At 39.6% G+C, this 24,444-nt stretch overlaps 2 protein-coding genes across 3 annotated transcripts; one reads left to right on the forward strand and one right to left on the reverse strand.

The window, feature by feature from the left end:
• Positions 1-2,981: 2,981 nt before the first annotated feature.
• On the reverse strand, positions 2,982-13,950 carry ntn4 (netrin 4). 2 transcript variants are annotated; one of them, XM_060874317.1, is made up of 10 exons: positions 13,828-13,950; positions 9,979-10,442; positions 8,333-8,602; positions 6,472-6,598; positions 6,153-6,338; positions 4,376-4,565; positions 4,193-4,260; positions 3,959-4,027; positions 3,619-3,792; positions 2,982-3,485 (listed from the first exon to the last, which is right to left on the reverse strand). In XM_060874317.1, the coding sequence occupies exons 2-10, from the start codon at positions 10,411-10,413 to the stop codon at positions 3,349-3,351; spliced, it is 1,656 nt and encodes a 551-aa protein (XP_060730300.1). In that variant the 5' UTR covers positions 10,414-10,442; positions 13,828-13,950; the 3' UTR covers positions 2,982-3,348. The 2 variants fall into 2 exon arrangements, with proteins under 2 accessions (XP_060730300.1, XP_060730299.1); XM_060874316.1 differs by lacking the exon at positions 13,828-13,950 and adding an exon at positions 12,218-12,659.
• Positions 13,951-18,110: 4,160 nt separating this feature from the next.
• snrpf (small nuclear ribonucleoprotein polypeptide F) lies at positions 18,111-21,908 on the forward strand. Its single transcript, XM_060873447.1, has 4 exons — positions 18,111-18,269; positions 18,722-18,847; positions 20,812-20,876; positions 21,671-21,908. Exons 1-4 carry the CDS (start codon positions 18,267-18,269, stop codon positions 21,735-21,737), a joined length of 261 nt encoding a protein of 86 aa, XP_060729430.1. The 5' UTR covers positions 18,111-18,266; the 3' UTR covers positions 21,738-21,908.
• The last annotated feature ends 2,536 nt before the right edge of the window (positions 21,909-24,444 follow it).

A 24,444-nucleotide genomic window follows, 5' to 3' on the forward strand; every position in this document is an offset into this window, starting at 1 on the left:
CAAATTAATAAATGAAAATTGAACAAATACTTTGATCACTTAATACAGTTTTAATTTAATACAGACTTAATACAGCTCACATTAGGTGAAATTTGTTAGTTTAAGTATAACTCAGTTTCTACTCACTGGATTCAAACTCAGTGAAATTTTTCATGATGTTTTATCTGCCAAACGTCTAACCACTTTTAACCATGAAGAAGAGCTGGCTATAGGACAGGGTATTTGCACAAATCATTCATGGTTCTTTAAAACATAATTAAAACATTTTCAAATAAAAATTATTTTTATCACAGAACTTTATGTAAGAAAATAAAGATGAATCACAGCAGACTTTTTATAGTTTTACTTTGTTTATTGTGATTTCATTTGCTGGAGAGGAATAAGATCGTCCTGTTCTGTTTAGTCCCATCCTGTGACATCCCAAAGTGTGGAATCTTTCGTGTAGTACACCAGTTTTATACCTTTGGCTCATACCTCCTATTCATCATAACAGCTGTCAATGTCTCCCATTAAAAAGGTTTTTTTTTTCCTGTCATCACTAGTCATCTTTGAGGTATTCATATTATATACAGTTGCTAATATATACTTTTCCCTGAGAATACAAAGTTTTGACCTTGTCTCCTCTTTCTGTTACTTGCTGGGTAGAACTGTGTGCTGAAGTAGCTCAAATATCTCAGTGTTTTCATCACGCACAGGTGGAATGTACCCTGTGGGTAAAAAAGGCCCTCTTCTTCATTGTTACTGTAAGGTATGTTATTTCTTGCCTTTCTAGAGACTACAAACAGAATGTGGGAATTTTATTTTGCTGGCTTGAGCATTTAGTGACATATTGCATAACTATAAGCAATGCATATCAGACTTTATCTTGACTTGAGTTTATATACAAGATGACTAACAAAATATAGGTTAAAATAATCCATTGTATTTATATTATCTTGGTCTTTAGCATGTTTTATTATGTATTAGGACCTTGTTAAATGGCAGTATTTCTGAATGCACCATAAATTACAGCTGGTTACTGGTTAAACAAAGGGCAAGGTTGAGCCCCAAGAGAGAAAGCTTACATAATGTTGTGGGAAGGAAAGATCAGTGGGACCAAATACTTGGGCTACAGACATGCAGATACACAAAAAGATATTTCAGATACTAATAATTCTAATAGCAACAATTTAAACTGGTTTTACAGCTATTAAATAAAATACAAGAATAGAATTTGAGTGATCTCTAGTCCAGGTTTACAAGAGGCAGATTTTTCTTTTCTTTAATTACTTGCTATATGACCACAGAAAAAAATATGTAGAATAGAATGGCATAGTTTTTGTCTGAAAAAGCAAGTGCCTCCACAGAGCAAAATTAAACCCATACGCAGGGATAGCGACAAATCAGGGGATTTTATTAAAATTCACGTGATACAGACATGGAACAGCTAACAGGAAACAATACCGAGAGGCAAAGTAAGGCAACGACGACGACAAGGACTCAGCAAACATGTAGACAAGATAACAGGTATAAATAGGGGAAATAATCAAAGGAACATGAGGAACAGGTGTGTGGAGGTGGGAACGGAATCAGGATCAGGTGGGAGACAAAACATAAAAAAAAAAAACATATAGAAAGATATAACACAAACATATAGAAAGATATAACAAACCCCCTGTCGGAAAAAAAACCTATCTCTTGAGTGCCCCTTTGATTTCTCCTACACTTCTGTAATGTTATGTGTATCTTTTAATTTCATCTTTTATGTCAAGCACTTTGAGAAGTTACTTTTAAAGGGGCTATACAAAATAAAGTTTACTATCATTATTATTATTATTATTATTATTATTATTATTATTAGCTGATTTATTTAGTTTATACTAGAACCAATGTGACATTAAGAATTTTATACACATTTTATACACATGCTAAATAGTATGCCAAAATATTAGGCCTACCCAAGTGGCACCGGCAACAGTATTTAGTAGTTAATGTGCTTTTTAGTTTGAATATAAATATGCTTGTAATGATACTGTATATCCAAGTGGGTTAAAATTGTTCATTTCATTAATTGATTTATTTTTCAGGTAATGTAGGATTTAAGATTAATGATAACTTCTCTAAATATAGCCAAAAGTTTGAATCATAGATCATGGGCATTCATAAAGTAGGTCAGATTTGCACATGTCCAGTGCTCGCTCAGTTGAAGGAAGAAAGTGAGTTAATTCAATATGGATTTTACAGACACTACCAGAATAATTGGCACCCTTGGTAACAATGGGTGAAAAAAGCTTATGGAAAACGTCTTGGCAGCTAATTAGTCTCACAATGAAATTTTTAGAGAAATCTAACCTTTTCTTTTAGTATTTTTTCTACATAATCTATAATGATATTGTTTTGAATAAAATTTCATCATTTTTCATCATTGTTTAACAAAACAGTAAAAGGCTAAATATGCAGACATCGTGTGGGGGTTGGATCACCATTCTGAATAGCATTGTGGTTGGGGTGTATTGTTTGATTGCATGTATTCTCATAAGTTGTGATGTTTTTGTTGCTTTTTAAGTTTGGGTTGTAAAATAAGAGGGATAATGTGTCATAACCCATTTTTTCATAATAATGATCGTTATGCTATAAAATTTTTGAAAGAAAGATCAAATTAATTTGCTCCTTATAATTTCAACAACCTCAGTTATTACATAATTGAAAACTACTTTTGGTTATTGTTACAGGATAATAGTTGTACTGATGATCGTTATGCAGGAGTGTAATTTAAATTCAGTAAATGCCCACAGACTTCCACTAAATGTGCTTTAAGTAAAGAGGCTTTCAGGTTTTTTCCCCCTAAGTATGAGATAGCATGTTAAAATGAGACGTAATCACATTGTATGCTGCAAGCTGCAGTGGATTGATAGAATAAAAATGGAGCACTCATTTAATAAGACTTGTCTTTTCTACATAAGTAGATAATAAGGGCATGAATAGAAACATACACCCAAATATCCAACTGAAGCAATTTATTTAAAGAATATTCTGCCAGTAGTTTCATCAAAGTTGGTATTTTCCATAAAACATGGTCTTAGAAGATATAATTCCAAAAAGTGTCAGTCCTTTGTCTGTCCTAAGGCATTTTCTATTGCATTTATTGAGAATATTCTCATCGTACATTATATACAAATGGCATTTTATGTACATACTCCAAAAGATACAAAATTTCATACATTATATTATGTACATTTAAAGAATACACATTCTGTACAACAGACATTCATAACCGACCTCATCTCTCACACACAAGTGACACACAACGTCTCTCCTCCCTTGTCTCTTTTTCTGTTTCTTTTTCCTTGTCCACACTAGTTATCTGACTCAGGTGCATTTAGTTTTAAGGAGTTGTAGCACTCGACGACTGTGATTGGCTCTCCATGGCTTCACTAAACTCTTCATGTTGACTAGAAGTTGACCTTTCTTCACATCGTGGTGCCCAGCAACTAGATATTCCTTCCCTAGAGGAAGACAGAGATTAGAGCATTCTACAATTCTTATTTCACTACATGATTAGTGAATCAGATTATAACAATTTGTAGTGTTGTAGTGTTTTGTGCACGTGAGTGCATGCGTCTGTGTAGTTACACTCACCTGGGTACAGTACAGGGCAGGTACAGCCACGAATGGTCCAGGATTCTGGATAGAGAGTGACAGTACCTTGCATGTACCTGAGGGTGGAGCTGCTCCACAGCACCTTCAGAACTTTAACATCCACCTCAGCATGAGAGCCTTTATCATGTGCTGCCAACACTCTTACCTTTAAAGCTACACACACACACACACAATATGCTGGTGTGAAAATATGAGAACCTCGCTTATATAAAAGCCTCACACAATGATGTAATCGGCTACTCAGGAATATCCTTAGGCCTACACATGATAAGCAGACGTGTGTGTTTATGTATGTGTGTCTGAAAATGCTGATACATACCATAGGTATATTTCATAATGCAGAAGATTTTCTTGTTCCTAAGAGACTGTTGCTTACAGTCACATTTCTCTGCACAGAAGAAACAACACCCTTTATAATATTGCCTGTCAGTTTATATCTGTTGTCAAGGCAATATAAAAAAAAACACACATGACTTTCAAGTGACACATATCTTATCCAAGCCAACAGAGAGAATTCTAGGGCCACAGGCTAGCATTGTTAACAGACTTATACCTTGGAAGTTCATAGCAGAAAAAAGTTCCTCCAGTCGAAATAAGGTGTTGTTGTGAACATGATCTGACCTGTGCATGTACACACACACACACACACACACAGACAGAGACACTTTAGGTTATATAACACTTTTAGTATTCTATGGATTTCCATTCACAAATACACTCAAGTGCACAGACTAACCCCGTCATGCAGTCTCCAGTGTATGGATCACAGTCACCTGCACAGTGGCAAGGTCTGCAGCCATACTCACTGAAACCCCAGTATCCCAGCATGCACTTGTCACACAGCGGACTGGCCACACCAGGCTTGCAGGTACAGTCCCCATTAGCAGGGTTACAACTCTCAGTTCCAACATGATCGCACAAACAAGCTGCGGTTGCACAAACAAGAGAAAAATATATTCACACACACGGCCTTTCACGTAATCTGTCATAATTAAAGTTTATTTGTAAGGACATACGATAAACAATGGCTACAAGAGTGCAGTCTCAATATTTTAGGTAGTCCAATAAAAGGTGCAATACAGCATATGGGAGAATATATTAAAGAATGTTCAGCAAATTATTAATCCAATTTACAGTACAGTGCTGGAGAGTGAACAGTTTACAATCCGACTCCCTGCACCCGTTTCATTTACATAGGATGGAATTTGAACCCCATTGTTCTTGACACTGTGATCTAATAGGAATATGTAAAGAAAACAGATCAAGAGCAGATCAAGCACATATTCTTGTGGAGCATCGTTTATTTCTTTCATTAAGAATTAAATCTACAAATTAAACAGCACTTACAAAATGACATCACAGCTCAGTTAATACAGGTTTCAATACAACACATTATTCTAAAATGTAAATATTCAGAGTCAGACTTTCAAAAAAAAATGAAACTAGTCCAATATGAAAATGAATTCTTTTAGGTGGGTAAATACTGAATTAATATTTAACCTATTTAGAAAGTATTTGCTATTTTCTTAAGAAGTTTAATCTTAATTGACTGAATCAATTTTGCTATTTTTCCCCCTTTAAACAGATATCATACTGCATTTCATACCCTGGTGAATGAAGAACTGTGTTTGTTACCCAGACACATTTAAGTGTGTCTACTAAATGATTGAACGTTGATATCATATATCGTCTGTAGATATGGAGTTATTATAGATAGTATATTTCTTTCACCATGATCATTCTTTCAGAAATTACAAGCAAAAAGATTCTGAGCCCAAACATTACAAAAGAAATAGAGGAAGAATGAAATAAAAAAGGTCTAAGAAATTTAAATACTCATAACAGGAAGTCTGGATCCATATGTGTGTGGAAGAGGCTGCTACATGAACACACCCAAAAAGAAATGATACTGATGTCTTGGCTATGAGGTATCGCAACATTGGTGTGTCAGTGTACGTGATGATTAATCTGTCTGCTGCACACACACACACACACACACACACACACACACATTAACAGCTAAAACCCCTCCATGTTCTTGTTATTCTGCATGTCTCAGCTCGTTAGAAGAGCCATCAGCATTCCGAGCTGGAATAGTGCTCTATGCCAAACAGCCCCTGTGTGTTTGCGTGTATGTCTGTGCGCGCAGGCACATGTGTGAATTAATGTATTTTCAAAAGTACAGAGTTCCTGAACTCTGACATGCTCCTGGCTAAGCTTCATGAATAAATATTTGAACACAAAATGTACCCACATACAGAGTCAGCATAGCATGAAAAAATGAAAAAGGACATAATGTGTAGAGAAGAAAAAAATCAGATTTCCCTTAAATCATTTAACTGGCTTGACTACGTCTGAGCTCAACACCCTCCAGCATCACATACTGTATTTATTAACTAAAAGAACCTTTTCTGTAATGTTCTCCACACCTTGACAGCCATTGTGTCTATAAATCACATTTAAGTCAACGACTTAAGAAAGTGTGTTTGTGGTGAGGTGAGGCAATGTTTTACCTGTACAGGTGTTGACAGCGGTCAGTTGTCTCTCTGGATGTCTGTAAAAGCCTAACTGGCACTGCTGACAGTGTCGACCTGTTGTGTTGTGCAAGCAGTGACACACACCTCCACTTTTCTGACCAGAAAGCAACCACAAGCTTCGGTCAAAGTGGCAGCTCTCTGCATGTCCATTACACTTGCACTCTTGAAGCATACACACACACACGTTAGCACTGCTGACATGTACAAAATGATGCTAATTTAGAGAGAGAGAGAGACAGAGAGAGAGAGAGAGAGAGAGAGGACAGACATGCAGACAGACAGAAAGAACACTCACTGGCACACTGGTGAGCTTCTCCATTTAGGCCACTTGCTGGTCTCCAAGGTTGGTCATTATAGAGACGATCACATCTCTCACAGTGATCTCCTGCTGTGTGATGCCGACACACACACTTGCCATGCACCTGAAGAGGTGAGGCATAACAAATTTATCAATTTATACTCTATTAGCTCTCTATTTTGAGAGGAGAAAATGTGTCTCTGATATTTCAAATAATCACCGTGAGATGAAGCAAATAACCAAAATGGTGATTTATTTATTAATTTATATTCTCTACTTTCTAAAACGTTCTTTGAATTTAGCCATTACCATTTCCTACCCATTATCAAACAGCTAACCAACCTGGGAGGGTGATGGCATTTAACTACGTGCTAAATGAACAACTGTATATATTGAAACAGACCATGTGTTTATCTCAGGGCCAAAAATGCACTCTTATCTACTTTTCCAGCTGAGACTGTGATGCAGCACGATATGGTAACAAAACTGTGATCCCACATTTTGTTGGTCTTTCCACTGCCAAGTGACTCATGTTGTCAAGGCCTCAGTTTCAGGTGTGCTTCCATACTTTTCTTAACACAAGATGCCGAAACTTGCAAGGCTTACTACTGCTGTGCACAGGCTTACCCAAGAAAAGAAACATTTTCAACATTGGGACACAACAGATTTTCAGACGATATACTCAACGGATTGAAATCAACTCCCCTCAACCAGAGTGAAAACGCCTCGTCTTTCTCTCATCTCAAACAGCCATGTAAGTGCTTGTAAATGTTCCACATGATGCCACATACAAAACCGTGAGCTGCGCGCTCCCTTACACTCTCAACCTTATGCTCACTGCGTTACAGTATGTTGCTTTAAGCCTTTGTGTTGTCTAGCCATCACCTGTGGGAGAGAGCCTGGTATCTCCACTGCCCTGTACCCAAACAGATGCCAGCAAGAACAAAACAAAATAGGCTAGAGAATAAAAAAAAAAAAAGGCATGAGAGAAGCTGGACAGCTAATAATATAATAATAACTGACGTGTTATAAAATGCTGATGTCACGTGTTATAAAATGCTGATAAACAAGCGGTGCATGCATCTACGCTTGTATATCGTCAACATGAATGAATGCATTCCTTTGTGTTGGTCTGGAGAGTGCGTGTATTTGTTTGGTCTGCACTGTTAGATCAAAGTCTGACCCTCCCTGGGTACGGTGTTTGTGTCAGTATTTGTCGTTACTGTCTGATTAGAAAAGGCAAACAATACAAAATGAATTAGAGAAAGTGGAACGTAATGTTTCCCTTCTCTCTACATGTTTTTCTTTGTGCATCACTTCCGTTGTTCCTTCCTGTCTTTTTTTATCTCTTTTCAGATCTTGGCCCTGCTATAAAGAGTTTAGATTTTCAGTACCAGTACCACAGAATAGGACAATACTTCGTAACAAATAAGGAGGAAAAAATAAAACTAAAATAGTGTATTAGGTTACGCAAGCAGTCGTTTACATAACCATGAGAAATGCCTGTCATAATAGCAAATATACCTACTTTTTATTAACGGGTTAATCATTCCTGAGCACACACTTACACTTTACTCATACAATGCTCAATTGTATTTGGCATTGCTGACCTGCTGGAGTTGGCTTACCTTGCAATGGTAAAAGATCTTCTCATGCCTGACCTTTGTAGGGAAGAATATCTACACTGTACATGCCTAAAATCAGGTCAGGGCAATAATTCTTACAGTTAAAAATTTAACAAGTCTATCTGTGTCTGTCTGAGGCTTAACTATTGAGTCTTAATAATTTACTAAGTGCCACTTAACATGACAATACAACATCAAGTAAACATACACTTTCCACTTGGGTCTCCACTCACCACATTGTGGCCACGATTGGGTGTGGCCTGGTAGCCGCTGGCTGGCACACACTGATCAGAATGGCCATGGCACAAGCAGGCTCCCTTCAGGATGAAGTCAGAGATGGCATAGGGAACAGTACTGAAGCCGGTATTGCTCTCTTTGAGTTGGCATGGGCATGGCTGGGGCTGCAACAAGCGGACACGGAGATTGGTGATGCCAAGCTGGGCACGAGCCTCTGTGCTGTAGGGGTTTAATTTGCCCCAGGGAGACAGAACACGATATATAACCTGGAAAGACACATATACACACAGAGCTAGTTAAGATTTACCAGTTGGTGTGCAAAAATGTAAATACAACTCCTAGTCCTTTCAGTCTGCACCATTATTACGCCTGCTCTAAATAATAGGCAGCATTTTTACCTATGGGATATTAGACTTGTCCAAATTAAACAAATGTTCAAAAAGGAAACTACCCTTATATATAGAAACAATGCAAATACTATGGATAGTAACAAATAACTAGTTACAAATATAGCTATATAACTGGTGAAATATTAATCCTGAATAACTGCCATATGAAATGAGAATCACCTGGATACCGTCTTGTGCATATGTAGGTTGAGATATTATAGGAAATAAATGCACGTAAGACAGGCCTATTGCCCGAGTATGTAATTCTCCTGGTGATGTTTCAGAACACATAAGAACTGGGAAAGATAGGCAGGTTGCCCTCAAGTCCAAATGGTTGATGTTTTCTGATCTTAGCCTGGGAAGTCACATGTCTTCTGCGCACCTTATTTGCCATAGGCAAATAAACCATTTCTTTGGTCTTGTAAACCTAGGAGAATTACTGCTGTCCTAGCACATGTTAGGTTGACAGGGAAGTGAACATCCTCAGTAAATATAATGTGTGTAGCCTGTTTTGGTGTTATGGGAGATGCAGAATGCATGAAAGGTGGGCTACTCCTTCATGAGGCACATAGGTGCCAGTCATCAAGTATGGCAGTATCCTGTTGCCACTGGCCATTAAACACCCCATAGCACTCAGATGGCATAGGAAGGTATTTGACCTAGAAAGGCATCAGTGGTCTAGAGCACTGGGAACAACCGTGTCAAATGAAAAGAGAGGGTCTAAAAGAACCAGTCTAACCCTTATAAGTCTATAACTGGACAAAAAACATCCTTCTTTTGTACAAGGGTCTTGTATGAGTAGAACTTGCTCCTTGTTTTGAAATACACTGAAAGTTACCTTTCGATTGCTCCTCTGTCCAAGTTAAAACACCAACTTTGACTGAGATCAAGCAGCAGAACTGACATTTGCATCCCTGCAACAATGGCCAATGTTTCTGTTCGTAAATCTTATTGTTGGCTCCCGTGTGTGTGACACAATCATCAGTGAGTTGCAAACATTATATATTTTATACTCTCCCTCTGATATTATACTCTCATCAAATTTGCCAACTTAACAGATTTAGCATATCTAAATGTATTAACGCATAACAACACAATAGTATTTCCTATAACTTTTGCTGATGTTGTTTAAGTCCTGGGTAGAATGTTTCACTTCAAAAACATCCCTGTTTAAGAGGTGTGTCAAGTTCTGTATGCATTCTCACCTTTTAGCTGTTGGATAGAAAATCTTTTGTATCTTTACACACACTCACCTCCCCACCACTACATGGCCTTGGTGATGAGTATTTTTCAGTGCAGCTAAAGCCATCCTTGAGTCCAAACCAGGAGCTGCAGTTGTGGGCGTATAAGTGCAGGGTGCGCCATGTATGCCCAAAATCCTGTGAACCTTCCACAGTCATGGCTGCAGGACGTGGTGAGTGAAAGATCACAATCAAGTGTGTAAAGTAAAATTCCACCTCTAGGTCCAACTGCAATGTTTCAGTGATAGCATCTCCGGCTGATTGCCACCATGTACGTGGCTGTGTGAAGGATGAGTCGGTCATGAAGGTGGGTGGATGAGCATGACGGTGGCACACTTCACACCGTGGTACACAGCTGCCAACATCATAGTTACATAAGTACTCTGGTGTAGCGGAGCCGCACTGTGTGTCTGTAAGCATGGGACGCCCCGTGGCCAGGTTGCCCATACGAGGATTACATACATGGTTCTCACATCCTAACACACAAATGCACAGAAATTACTTATTTTTATATTGATATGTGATATCAAATAAAATCAGGAATTAAATCAAGAGGAATGCTTTCGGTTGTGTGAAGAACACAATTTTGTTGATTTTGCCTCTGTACAGCACCACAATGGATTTGAAACGAGGCATTCAAAATGTCATTAAAGAGCAGACTTTCACCTTCAATTCAAGGAATTTAAAAAATACTGCTTTAACTGATTGGGCAATATAGCCATTTTTAATAGTCCCTCCATTTCCGCAGGCTCAAAAATAATTGGAGAAAGTGACAATTAAGTACAAGGATTATTTTAAATACATGGATGCAAATCATTTGCAGTCAATGACTGCAGACTAGAACCTGCTGACATCTCCAAGTGATGAATTTCCTCCCTTGAAATGCTTTGACAGGCAGTTGTTTATGGTTGCTGCTTGTTTGTGGATCTTTCTTGTACTTTCTTCATCTTCATTAAGTAAAAAGCAGGCATAGGTTGAGGTCAGGTGAATGACATTACACTGCCTTCACCAGATTGCATCATCTGTCTCACCATATTAGACAGATGATGCAATATACATTGGCTCATGAGCCCTTCCTTTCCTCCTCATACGCTTCTTCCCCCGGCATTCTGCTACAAGTAAATCTCGGCTTCATCTGTCAAAATAAGTTTTTAGAGTTTCTCCGGCAAGTCTAGTTCTAGAGGTTCTAGTAGGTCTAGTAGGAGGCCTTTATTTTCTTGAGTGTTACCAGTGGTTTGCATCTTGTGTTAAACCCTCTGTATTTACATTTGTCACAGCGTCTCTATAATGTAGACTTTAACAATGACACGCCTGTCTCCTTGAAAGTCTTCTTTACATGGCTAGATGCTGTGAACAGGTTTCTCTTCACAATCCACTTTAGTTGAATTCTGTGGCCTTCCAGACCTTTCGGTGTCGCTGAGCTTGCCAATGCATTCCTTCTTTTTAAGAACGGTCCTAAATTTTGTGTTATGTCTGGTAGATCTGGTTGTTTTTTCAACCTAAAGGTCTCCTTCACTTCGACTGCATCTTTGGGCTGCATGCTGAGAGTTCCACTAAACAGCTAATGAATACAATTTCAACAGTATGGAATCAACAACAGAACTTTTATCTCCAAATGTTGTCATTAAACAACAAAGAAGAAGGTTACACCTGGCCATGAAAAAGATTATCAGTTAAATGACTAAAGTTATTGTCCAATTGCTTGTGAGTCTGTGTAATGGAGGTACAATGTAATCATTTCAGCTTTCCAAATACTAATGGACATGACTACACACCATAGCATACTAGATTTATACAATTTTAAACTGCTTTTATAAAGATATTGCTTTATTTTCCAAAAATGTATCTAGCTATAATCACGATCATTGATAACTGCTTTTTATATACAGTTGCATCCCCTATAGCTTCTGGATAAAGGATTGGAATGAGGTGTGTGACATCAAAATAAAGACTGAGGATATTGTAATTATTTGAAATAACCTTTTATTACACATTTAGATGGGAATATGCCAACTTTAGTACTAACACCATTTTACATTTTAAACATTTATATTACTTTGTGACAATAGTGTCTTATTAGTTTGTCCCTAAAGACAGAAACTGAAATAAAAATCTGGTGTGTGTGTGTATATGAGAGAGAGAGAGAGAGAGAGAGAGAGAGAGAGAGTGTGTGTGTGTGTATGTGTATGTATATGTGTATGTATATGTGTGTGTGTGTGTGTTGTTATGATGGCACCTGCAGTGCACTGACCTGAACGCACAGAGTGAGCAGCGCTGCACGCCAGCACGAGAAACAACACCCACCTCTCCATCGGTGCCCCGTCAAAATGTCCCAAACAAACAAAAAACGTCTCCAATATCTTAAAACGTATCGAATAGCGCTGGGGTGAATTCTCCTGTCCCAAAACAAGAGCAAGGATCCGCAAGTAGCGCCAGCGTTTCTCAAGCGGCGAGTAGCAGCATGACTGCGTGCGCGTGGCTCGTCCAGGTGCGCGAGCGCCTCTGAGCTGCACTTATTTGTCTCCGTGTTGAACACAAAGCGCGCACCTGAGCAGCGCCACGAAGCTCACCAGACGCCGCCATCTGTTCACCAGGAAACTCGTGAGTTCGGCTTTCCACACGCGATATGATCAAGGCTTTATCATTCACACGCATCTCATCTCGCGCTCATGCTGCTGGATCCTTGAGTTGAATATTCTCTGGAATATTGCTGAGTGACAGGAGCGTGAACTTTAGCTCCGCCCCCTTTCCCAACATTTTGACTAAAATTTAAAGGAGAATTCCCTGCAAATCCTCACTCACACACACTCACGCACACACACTCTTACACTCACACACACACACACACACACACACACACACACACACTCTCTCTTACACTCTCTCAACACACTCTCACAATCTCACACACAAACACACACACTCTTACACTCACACACACATACAGACACACACACACACACACTCTTACACTCTCAAACACACACACTCTCACACACAAACACACACACTCTTTCTCACACACACACACACTCTTACACACACTCACACACACGCTCTTACACACACTCACACACACACTCTTACACTCACACACACCAGTCGGAAGGTTGTGGGTTCGAATCCCAGATCCACCAAACTGCCACTGTTGGGCCCCTGAGCAAGTCTCTTAACCCTCAGTTGTATAAAAAAAACATGAGATAATGTAAGTCGCTCTGGATAAGGGTGTTTGCTAAATGCTCACTCACTCTCACTCACTCATCTTCTACCGCTTATCCGAACTACCTCGGGTCACAGGGAGCCTGTGCCTATCTCAGGCGTCATTGGGCATCAAGGCAGGATACACCCTGGACGGAGTGCCAACCCATCGCAGGTCACACACACTCTCATTCACTCACGCAATCACACAATACGGACAATTTTCCAGAGATGCCAATCAACCTACCATGCATGTCTTTGGACCGGGGGAGGAAACCGGAGTACCCGGAGGAAACCCCTGAGGCACGTGAAGAACATGCAAACTCCATCCACACAAGGCGGAGGCGGGAATCAAACCCCCAACCGTGAAGGTGTGAGGCGAACGTGCTAACCACTAAGCCACCGTGCCCCCCCTGCTAAATGCTGGAAATGTATATATGCAGATGAAATGATTTTGTTTATTTATTTTATTTGCCATTGTTCTCTAGAAATAAAGAAAGAAAGAAAGAAAGAAAGAAAGGTCACATTCATTTAGGCCAATCTTTAACCATGATATCAAAAAACATTTTGTCTTAATAAAGGGTATTGGGAGGCAAATCACAATTGTTTTGTGTAGCAGTATAATCACAGTATGCTAATTTCTCCCATATTGTGCAGACTTACCGTACTTCTAACCTACATAATTCCAAATCTAATCATGTGCGGTGGTTTAGTTTTAGAAGTGGTTTGATTGGTGTCAGATTAAAGGCTGGAGGGAGGCAGAAAGCGGAAAACAGGGAAAGCAGTTGAGTGGGAAATGCTGGTGGATCAAAGCCATGCCGTTCACTGCCCCTTTCCTGATTGGCCGTCTGGAATGCGGACTGGCTGAAAGGCTTTCCGTTCATAATCCGTTCATGTGGATTTGCAAATGTTGTCCTGTTTCTTAATTTAATCATGAGCTGTTTTCCTCAAGTTTTAACAAGAGTTCAGTGCTCTACCTCTTTCATCAGTTATAAAGACTGTACTGAAGAGGAGATACTGTGGTTATCTGATACAGGGTTTTGTCTGCAATGGACAGAACACTGTTTTGTTTTAACTTGTCCTACTGATACAGCTTTTGGGTGTCGGTTGAAGCACCAGCCCTTGATTTGGATTACCTTTGATTACGGTCAAGCTGATATTGACATGCCTGTCTATTTCTTGTAAGGTCAAGTGCTTGGGTAAACTGAATCTAACCTATATTCTTTATGAACTTTTAATGATTTCACATGACAACATTCATCTTCATTTTATCAAACAACACTATTCATTCAGAAAAGATACTTGTCAGTATGTTTATACAAATTAAGTCACATTCAGACTCTGGAGGAAATATAATTAGTACACATACTGTATTTTTTTATCATCTTTGGCCACTTGTATTAGCAGCTGCCGTATGTGATTAAAAAGCTCAACATGTTTAAGAGAGCATTCCTGTCTTGAATACTAGCAGGTTGATCATTGTTAGTCATTATTTCAGGTAGGGAAGGGTAGATCGATACTTAAAATAATTGCTTATATAGGGACATTGTAATGTGGGACTCCCAGTTGATGCAACAAAACAGTGTCTACCCTAAAGAGTGCAAGTTTGAATCCTGACAAATCTGTTTGTTGAGCTAAACAGTCTGTGATTTCTCTCATCTGTTATTTGCCACCTAATAATCACAGCAGTATCTGTGAAATCATGTACATGGAAATAAGGTGACACAGCATGAGCAGCAGTTTGAAAAGTGGCTAGCTTCACAAGTCTCAGAGCCTTCACAGCCAGTAGAATTTGTATGACTGGAATTTTGACAAGACTATATTAGGGAGAAAAATGTGTGGAGGGAAAAAAGAATAGCGCATATAGCACATAATATTGATGCAGGATAGGAACTAATGCTGCTTCCTTAATCTCAGTGACTTTTACTGTGGTCGGGTTGACAGTCCCAGACAAGCTGGTCTGAGCATTTCAGAAGCTGATTATCTCTTGGGATTTTCATGCATTTCCAAGCTTCTAGTGAGCAGCATTTCTGAGGGTGGAAGCATGCTGTTGATGAGTCCTGTCAAACAAGAACAGAAATCTGGGACTACACTGGTTACAGACTTAACCAAACTGATAATTGGGAAAATCTAGCCAGGTCTGATGAATCTTGATTTCCATGACATGCAAATGTAAGGGTCAGGGTTTAGTGTCAGGATCATGAATCCATGAACCCAGCCTGTCTCATGTCAGCAGTTCAGGCTGGTAGTGTAATGCGTGGGGAATGTTTTCTTGGCACACATTGGGCCCCTTCAATCAAGCATTGTTGGAATACCAGAGGATGAGTGTCGTTGCTGACCATGTACATCCCTTTAGCAACTATGCATCTATCTTATTATAGATACTTCCGGACAGATAATGTGCCATGTCACAAAGCAAAAGTCTCAAGTCAGTCAGTCTCTTCAATGGCCTGAGCATCTTTGGGATGTGGTAGAATAGAAGATTCACAGCAACTAAATGTGCAACACACTGACATGGAAAGAACATGCAAATCTCCACACAGATGTTGGGTCAGGACCCAATTGTGGCACTTGGAGCTTTGAGGCAGCAAATCTACCTCCCAAAAGCAGTGCAATTATAAATAAAATTAGCTGCAAAACCAGACCACTAAGTGAAAATAAATGAGCCTATACACTGTAGGGCTTTTACATTTCAGCATCTGTATTATTGCTTAATGCACGGTCAGACGTCTTTATCCGGAGCGATGTACAAAAGTGCTTTTAAGTTTCTATCAATGAATACATTAACATCATAACTATAATCTTTAGTATTATATGGTATAGGATGGGTATTGGATCTGCTTGCTGAACATCCCATTCCAGATTTAGTTCCCCATTTGCTGTTACATTAATCTCCACTCTTCTGGGAAGGCTTTCCAAAACATTTTTAAATGTGGTCATTGAAATATGTGTTCATCCATCAAACTGTTTACATGCTGTTTTGCACACTGTTTTTTGCTCTTTGCACATGTGTCAACAACAACCTGACCCTCAACGCCACAAAGACCAAAGAGCTCATTGTGGACTTTCGGAAATCCAACAGCAGGAGACATCTACCAGTCAACATCAACGGAACTGAGGTAGAGCGAGTCTCCAGCTTTAAGTTCCTGGGAGTTCACATCTCTGAGGATCTGTCCTGGCAGCAGAACACTTCAGCTCTGGTTAAAAAAGCACAACAACGCCTGTACTTCTTGAGAAGTCTCAAGAAATCTCATCTGTCTCTGGGGATTTTAACGAGTTTCTACTGCTGCACCATCGAAAGCATCCTGACCAACTCCATCACCATATGGTACGGAGGCTCCACTGTGTGTGAACGAAAAGCCCTGCAAAGGGTGGTCAAAACCGCCCAACACATCACTGGCACCCAACTACCTGCCATTGAACACATTCACCACAGCAGATGCCTGCTTAGAGCTCACAACATTATCAAGGACTCTTCACATACCAGTCATAAACTGTTTAACCTCCTTCCATCAAGAAGGAGATACAGGAGCTTACGTACCAGAACCAGCAGGTTCAGGGACAGCTTTTTTTCCATCCACCATCACACTACTGAACTCTACACTACACCGCTAGATCACTACAAAACAAACACAAAACAAAACACTGTATATAACCTCTGTACAATACATGTACATATTACATAGTTTATCTTTTTTAACATGTGTGTGTGTATATATATATATATATATATATATATAGTAGACTGTTTATTCAGCTTGCTAACTCCTTAAATGCCATAATCTTGTATTCTTGTAACCTTTCACTCTGCACATTCCTCTTCAATTCCTCACACATCTCTGCACTGTTCTAGCCTTTATATTTATTCACTGTATATGCTTTCATATATACCACTTGCTGTAAATATGCTAGATATTTATCTGCACTTTTGCACGACTGCTACATTTTACACTTCTGGTAGATGCCAAACTGCATTTCGTTGCTGTTTACCTGTACAATGCAATGACAATAAAGTTGTATCTATCTATCTATCTATCTATCTATCTATCTATCTATCTATCTATCTATCTATCTATCTATCTATCTATCTATCTATCTATCTATCTAGTCTCACATTTCAGTTGATTGCAATTTTGCACAATACTTTACAATACCTCATGTAACTGCTTCCATAATACTAAGGTGTTCATTCCAGTATTTCTGCACATGCAATATTGATTGAACATACAATATTTACACTGGTCTGTGCTGTTTTTTTTTTATATATACTGTTTTTGTTTATTGTCTTTTGTGTATTGTCTTGTATTTTTTGTTTTCACAGTTGCATTTTATGTGGCTAGGACTACTTGCTAAGTCTTTAGCTCTGTCTTTGTTTTATGTAGCACCAGGGTCCTGGAGAAACGTTGTCTAATTTCACTGTGTACTGCAACAGCAATATATGGTTGAAATGACAATAAAAGCTTCTTGTCTTGACTGTAAACGAGCGAGCCAGAGATGACGGTGGTGTTCATTCAGCTACGACATTAATGAGAACAAGCACTGATGAGTGAGGAGGCCTGGGGTGCAGTCAGTGCTCCAGTTTATACTAAAGGTGTTCTGTGGGGTTAAGGTCAGGGAAGTTCACTCCAGCCTTCACCAATCATGTCTTCATGGAGCTCATTCACAGCGGCATCGTCATGCGTAAACTTGTTCGGGCTGTTAGTCCCAGTGAAGGGACCTTGTAATGTTAAACACAGCACAACATTTATAGATAATTGTGTTCTTCAAATTTTGTAGCAAAAGTCGGAAGAAGACTCACATAGCCAAGTGTCCATATACTTTAACCTATGTAAAGTCGGTCGAGTTTTCTTGTAACCTGGCGCCCCCTGTCGATCGCATAATGACATAGAACAAAAAGCTGCAGTACGATGCAGAGTTAATTATTGGACACTCCTGGACGAGGGAGGTCGCTGTTGTTTACTTTCTCTTCACTTCCGGTCCAAAGGTCACTCGTTGTCCTTCCCTTTCCTGGCGGCAAGGCATGCGAGTGCGCTTCTGAAGCAGATTCTTTTTGAATAAAAATTATTTTTTGGGGTGTCGAAACCTAATTTATCTTTCTAAACATGGTAAGCCATCCCAGCTTCATTCCTTAAGTAAATGTGAAGAGGTTTTTTTTTTATTGCTATCTGATTAGCCAAGTAGCTTCGGCTCATAACGTAAGCTTTTCGTTACTATCGGCCAGCTTTATTTGTCATCAAAACTTAGCGCTAACTATACAAATACACAGTATTCTCCGCACTTCAGTCGTGTATTACTGCAGGTGTTTGTATGATGTGTGTTTTCTTTTCTTAAATACATTTGTAAATAGAGACACCGGCTATATTCGTTAATGTGGTGGGTTTTTTCCTCCCACCCGTATTCGGTTAAGCTCCGCCCCCTGCGTTAAGATTGGCTAATGAGTCTTAGATCATGCTCTTGACCAATCAGAGCGAAGAACACTTTCATAGTGGAAAGACTAGTTCTGTTTGATTACCAGTCATTTTAATGTTAGTTTGCTTTTATGGTTTTTCCTTTTCAGAGTTTGCCACTGAATCCGAAGCCTTTCCTGAACGGCCTGACAGGGAAACCGGTGATGGTGAAGCTGAAATGGGGGATGGAGTACAAAGGTTACCTGGTATCTGTGGACGGATACATGAACATGCAGGTACAGAATCTGTGTACAAACCTGTTAACTCCACATGACGTGAGGGACATGACATGTAACAACAGTGTTCAAGCAGATAAACCACTGAACACACACTCGCCGCGCACACACACTTGCCGCGCACTCTCGCACACACACACTCGCCACGCACTCTCGCACACACACTCGCCGCGCACTCTCGCACACACACTCGCCGCGCACTCTCACACACACACACTCGCCGTGCTCTCACACACACACTCGCCGCGCTCTCTCACACACACACACACACACACTCGCCGCGCTCTCTCACACACACACACACACACACTCGCCGCGCTCTCACACACACACACACACACACACACACACTCGCCGCGCTCTCTCACACACACACACACACTCGCCGCGCTCTCTCACACACACACACACTCGCCGCGCTCTCTCACACACACACTCGCCGCGCTCTCTCACACACACACACACTCGCCGCGCTCTCTCACACACACACACACTCGCCGCGCTCTCTCACACACACACACACTCGCCGCGCTCTCTCACACACACACACACACACACTCGCCGCGCTCTCTCACACACACACACACACACACTCGCCGCGCTCTCTCACACACACACACACACTCGCCGCGCTCTCTCACACACACACACACACACTCGCCGCGCTCTCTCACACACACACACACACTCGCCGCGCTCTCTCACACACACACACACACACTCGCCGCGCTCTCTCACACACACACACACACACTCGCCGCGCTCTCTCACACACACACACACTCGCCGCGCTCTCTCACACACACACACACACACACTCGCCGCGCTCTCTCACACACACACACTCTCACTCGCCGCGCTCTCTCACACACACACACTCTCACTCGCCGCGCTCTCTCACACACACACACACTCGCCGCGCTCTCACTCACACACACACACACACTCGCCGCGCTCTCACTCACACACACACACACACACTCGCCGCGCTCTCACACACACACACACTCTCGCCGCGCTCTCACACACACACACTTGCCGCGCTCTCACTCACACACACACACACTTGCCGCGCTCTCACTCACACACACACACACTTGCCGCGCTCTCACTCACACACACACACTCGCAGCGCTCTCTCTCACACACACACACTCGCACACACTGCACACATACCGCACTCACACTGTGTTTATAGTACAAGTATAAGTCAGTTCTCTTTTCTAATTGTATTCTATAGAGTCTGAGTCCTGGAAAGAGCTTACAGTTTCATTCATTAGGTTTGCTACACTGCTCTATAGTATCCAGCTGAAGTTATTCACAGCATAATGACCGAGAATTAAGCAAAGTTCACCAGTGTGAAAATAGGTGTGTCCCAATAACAGTGATGCTCATCAAAGCATTATAACAAGTGCTGCTTTAATAAATGCTGATTTTAAAAGAGCCGCAATCGCTTCGAGCCGACATATATTATGGGGTTATTAAAACTTTATAATAATACAGCTTTAGTGTATGGTTATAATGACATGGCATTGTATCTCTTCACTGCTACGGTAAAAAGTTTCTCATTGATAATCAGGAAATTCTACATTCATAAGGCCTGATTTTTGGTTCTCTCTTCTGTCTTTCAGTTATATGAGCATGCTTATGTCGGACCAGCACAAAATACCATTTTAAAATTTTGACAACTCCAAGCAGAAGCAGTAACCCAAGTCCAAATAAAAACAAGCAGTAATAATCAGAGATCTATATTAACTGTCATATGGTTATTATATTAACTATATTAACTATAATATAATCTTGTAATATATTTAATATAGTACTGTAATATTATATTTATTATATACTTCTAATGGCTAAAGTGTACACTACCCTGCCTGCTGGATACTACATATTTATTAGAACTTCCTTAATCCTGTGAAGTATAATTCTTGTGACTGTTTTCTCCCTTGTTTAATGTTCAGTTGGCGAACACAGAAGAGTATGTGGATGGAGCTTTGGCAGGTCACCTTGGGGAGGTGTTAATCAGGTAACAGCACGTTTCTGTATATTGTTGTCCCTTTATTAAACAGTGCACAGGATTTCAGTTTATGAGAATTTTTGTTTAGTAGCACCCAACTGGCTCAGACTTGCTAGTTAGTGATCTGTGAGAGATTTAAGCATGACAGCGCTGACAAAAGCATGAAAAGCTTAAATTGCTGCAGCACTGGTGCCTTACTCATATTTATTTTTTATTTATTTATTTTTTTAATCAAATGACATCAAACACATGCAATGTGACGCTGCTAGCTTTAGCAGAATACAGTGGATTTTTGCAAATGTTGAACAATAAATCTTATGATATGAGCTAATTTTAAAGACATTTGTAAGATGATCTTGACTTACCAGAGTGTAGTATTTATTTATTCATTCATTTATTTATTCATTCATTCATTCTATTGATGGTGACATGGTGTACTGTTGCTTAGAACTCAGTACACCATGTTTTTATTTCCCAGTTTATTGATGCTATAGCTGACTTTGATGCAAGTGTCATATTTTCACAATAAAAAAAAATCACTTTTGTACAAACACCTGTATTTGGGGTAATGGAGGATTTTCATGAGGTAACTGTGGGAGCGAACATGGAGTCCCAGGAAGCTTCTCACTCAGTTTTTCATACACAGTTCTGTCTGCTTGTTAAATCCTGTGCAGTTCGTTAAAATAAAAAAAGAATCCAAAGCACCAATTGTTCTTGTATACTATTTCTATTGATTTTCTTTGCAATACACAACAAATATAATTCTTCCAAATGGTCACCTAATCATGTCATCTGTTTCCCAGGTGTAACAATGTGCTGTATATACGAGGAGTAGAAGAAGAGGAAGAGGACGGAGAGATGCGGGAGTAATGAGGGGGTTATGGATTTGGAGTTAAAGATGTATGGTTTATTTTGTCTTAGTTGTATTTGAAGTTTTTGTTTCTTTTCTTTGTTTTGTGAATGAATGTGTTGGTTTTTTTACATTTGTAAAAGCATAATTTCCAGATGCAGAGTGATGCAAATAAAATTATGCATTTTGTATCTTTCTTGTTTTCTTGAACGGATTGGGAAAACTGATGACATTAACATTTGAATTTGGCCAAAATGTTTTTATTTGTTTATAAAAGACATTTAATGATTCTGGAATGTTCACACTGATGGTTTAATATGAGGCTACATCTGTCATAGGGCTGGGCGATATGGCCGAAAACTGTATCACGATATCAGTGTTTCATATCGGTCGATATCCATAATTATTGAACTTTTTTATGGCCCATTTAAAATAAGGACCAGGAGAAAAATATATTACATTTAAACATTTTTATTTTAAACTAAACCTTCCTCTCATCGCAATCCCTTCAGTTATTAAGACCAAAATGTCAACAACCAGGAAAACTCAAATAATTATAATGTAAACATAATTCTAAAGTCAAAATGAACACTTAACATCTATCCCTTAACATTTAAGGTGCAAAATGAAAGAAAATGTAAGAAATGCTTAATAAAGTAATAAAATAGTGCAAAGTGTTAAATATAAACATAGAGAAACCTGAGAATTTAGTGCAAGTTTAGTGCTAGGAAGTTCACTAGCTGTTCACCTTCTGGTGAATAAAGTGTTTTGTAAACATAAATAAAACTGAGGTAGACTGAGATACATCTGTAATATAAAAAACAAACCTGATACAGTACAGTAACGTTGTTTGAAATATAAAACCTGCAGAAATATGAAAACTTAACTCAAGTTCTTCTTACTCTAATCATACTTGAAGTTAAACTATTCAAGTATATTTTCGTAGACTTATAATTAGGGCTGCAGCTATTGAATATTTTAGTAATAGTGTATTCTGCCAAAATTTCATCAATTAATAGAGTAATCTGATAAAATGTATTTTTGCTTAATTAAAGAGCAATATTAAATATACAAGAGAAAATAAGACAGGTCTCTTAAAATGAACAACTAATTGGTTTCCTTTTTTTTTTAGAAAAATGTTGTCACACACACACACACACACACACACACACACACACACACACAGTCACAAAATAATTTGCACAAGAACGTGACGTGAGCTTTAAAATGAATTAAAAGAAGCTTCGCCGGTTACTGAAGAGGAATCCAGCACGAGACAACGATATGGCGCAACCAAACTGATACTGTTACATGATTGGCTGTTAGAGTGTCACTCCCCAAGTTGCTAGGTTACCAGAGAGCGAGTGCCTTTGTTAATGCAACCAAACTTGCTTCGCAACCTCTGTTTTCTTCCGACGAAGAATAAAAAATATCGAACGTCGTATCGAGCACATTTTATATCGCTATCGACAGAGCCGATCGGCCCTATACGCTCACTACGCAAGTTGCGTAAGGCCCCGCCTCCCCCTGCCTCATTTTACAGCGCGTGTTAATGTTTACTGTGTAGATGACAATATGAAGCGGAGCTATCCATCTGGCCATGAAAAGAGAAAAAAGAAACAAAATGAGAGTGAAATGCGAGAACAGCAATCAGGCAATCAGCAAGAGCAAATAACAGTAAAGTTAAGTTGATTCTGTCTCTAGTCTCTATCTGACTAGATAAATTAGCTGTGCACTGCTGCCAGTGCATCTCTTGGCCTGTCTGTCTATCACACAACAATTTATTGCGTGAACATTCGCGTGAATAAACGCCCAAGGGCAACGGTGTTTATAAACGGCAGCTCGATAACCGCGTGTGAACATGCGTTCATATGCGCGTGCAATCGTGCACGAAATGACACGCGCGCTTTACAGCAGCATCAGTGTGGGGACCAGTAAAAAAAGTAGCGTGATAGCGCTCCTAAATGACAATGTTTATAGTCTCTCAATCAAGGTTATAACAACGTTAATGCAATATGGTAACCAGTGGATTTACATTGGAATGGGCATAATGCCAGGTCAATATGAATGCACATCCCTCAGTAAATAATAACCATCAGGGATTAAGTATTGCTCTAATGCATAATATAAAACACAGTGATACGGTATGGCAAGCCATTTCAGCTTTTATACATTCACATGATGTGGATTTTTGATATCAAGAATTCAGTTTTCAATACTTAAAATGTAAATATTAAGAGTGTGATTTCTAGTAGTAACCATATTTTTGATATCAGGAATTACATTTAAATTCAATTGCTAATATTCAACTCAAAATTCTATTTAAAATATTCCATTCAATAAAGATTTGTTTATACCTCATTTAATTCTGTATTGTTTTACTCTTTGACCGAGAGATGGAGCAAACTTTTTTAAAAGGAGGGAGGTTTGTAGTGGGAGCAGTGGGGTGTCAAGTGTGAATGTGTGGCAAATGGTTTACATGGCTCACGGGTCAGGTAGGAGGGCCCCTTAGCAGAATTTTGCTTAGGGCCCCAGGGAGGTCAGGATCGGCTCTGGCTATCGATCACGTGTCTATCGCGATACATATCGTTATCGTTTTATCGCCCAGCCCTAATCTGTCATAGGATTTATTTTGTAGAGTTTATGCAAACCATGCAGTCCTGTTTAAAGCATGTCAGACAGATCAGTGGACTGCGAGATCCACCTCAATGCAGTCTTCAGGAATAT

The sequence above is a fragment of the Tachysurus vachellii genome, chromosome 7 (assembly GCF_030014155.1).
Source record: "Tachysurus vachellii isolate PV-2020 chromosome 7, HZAU_Pvac_v1, whole genome shotgun sequence".
Classification (NCBI taxonomy): Eukaryota; Metazoa; Chordata; class Actinopteri; order Siluriformes; family Bagridae; genus Tachysurus; species Tachysurus vachellii.

Bases quoted from the DNA above. Each gene is read 5' to 3' on its own strand.
- ntn4 (XM_060874316.1), bottom strand. From the start codon at position 12,278: ATGGAGAGGTGGGTGTTGTTTCTCGTGCTGGCGTGCAGCGCTGCTCAC. The intron at 10,443-12,217 runs GTCAGTGCACTG...TTTGTGTGTTAG, and splicing joins TGCTCACTCTGTGCGTTCAG to GATGTGAGAACCATGTATGT. The intron at 4,566-6,152 runs GTAAAACATTGC...GTGCAACCGCAG, and splicing joins CGCTGTCAACACCTGTACAG to CTTGTTTGTGCGATCATGTT.
- snrpf (XM_060873447.1), top strand. The intron at 18,848-20,811 runs GTACAGAATCTG...TTTAATGTTCAG, and splicing joins ACGGATACATGAACATGCAG to TTGGCGAACACAGAAGAGTA. The intron at 20,877-21,670 runs GTAACAGCACGT...TCTGTTTCCCAG, and splicing joins CTTGGGGAGGTGTTAATCAG to GTGTAACAATGTGCTGTATA.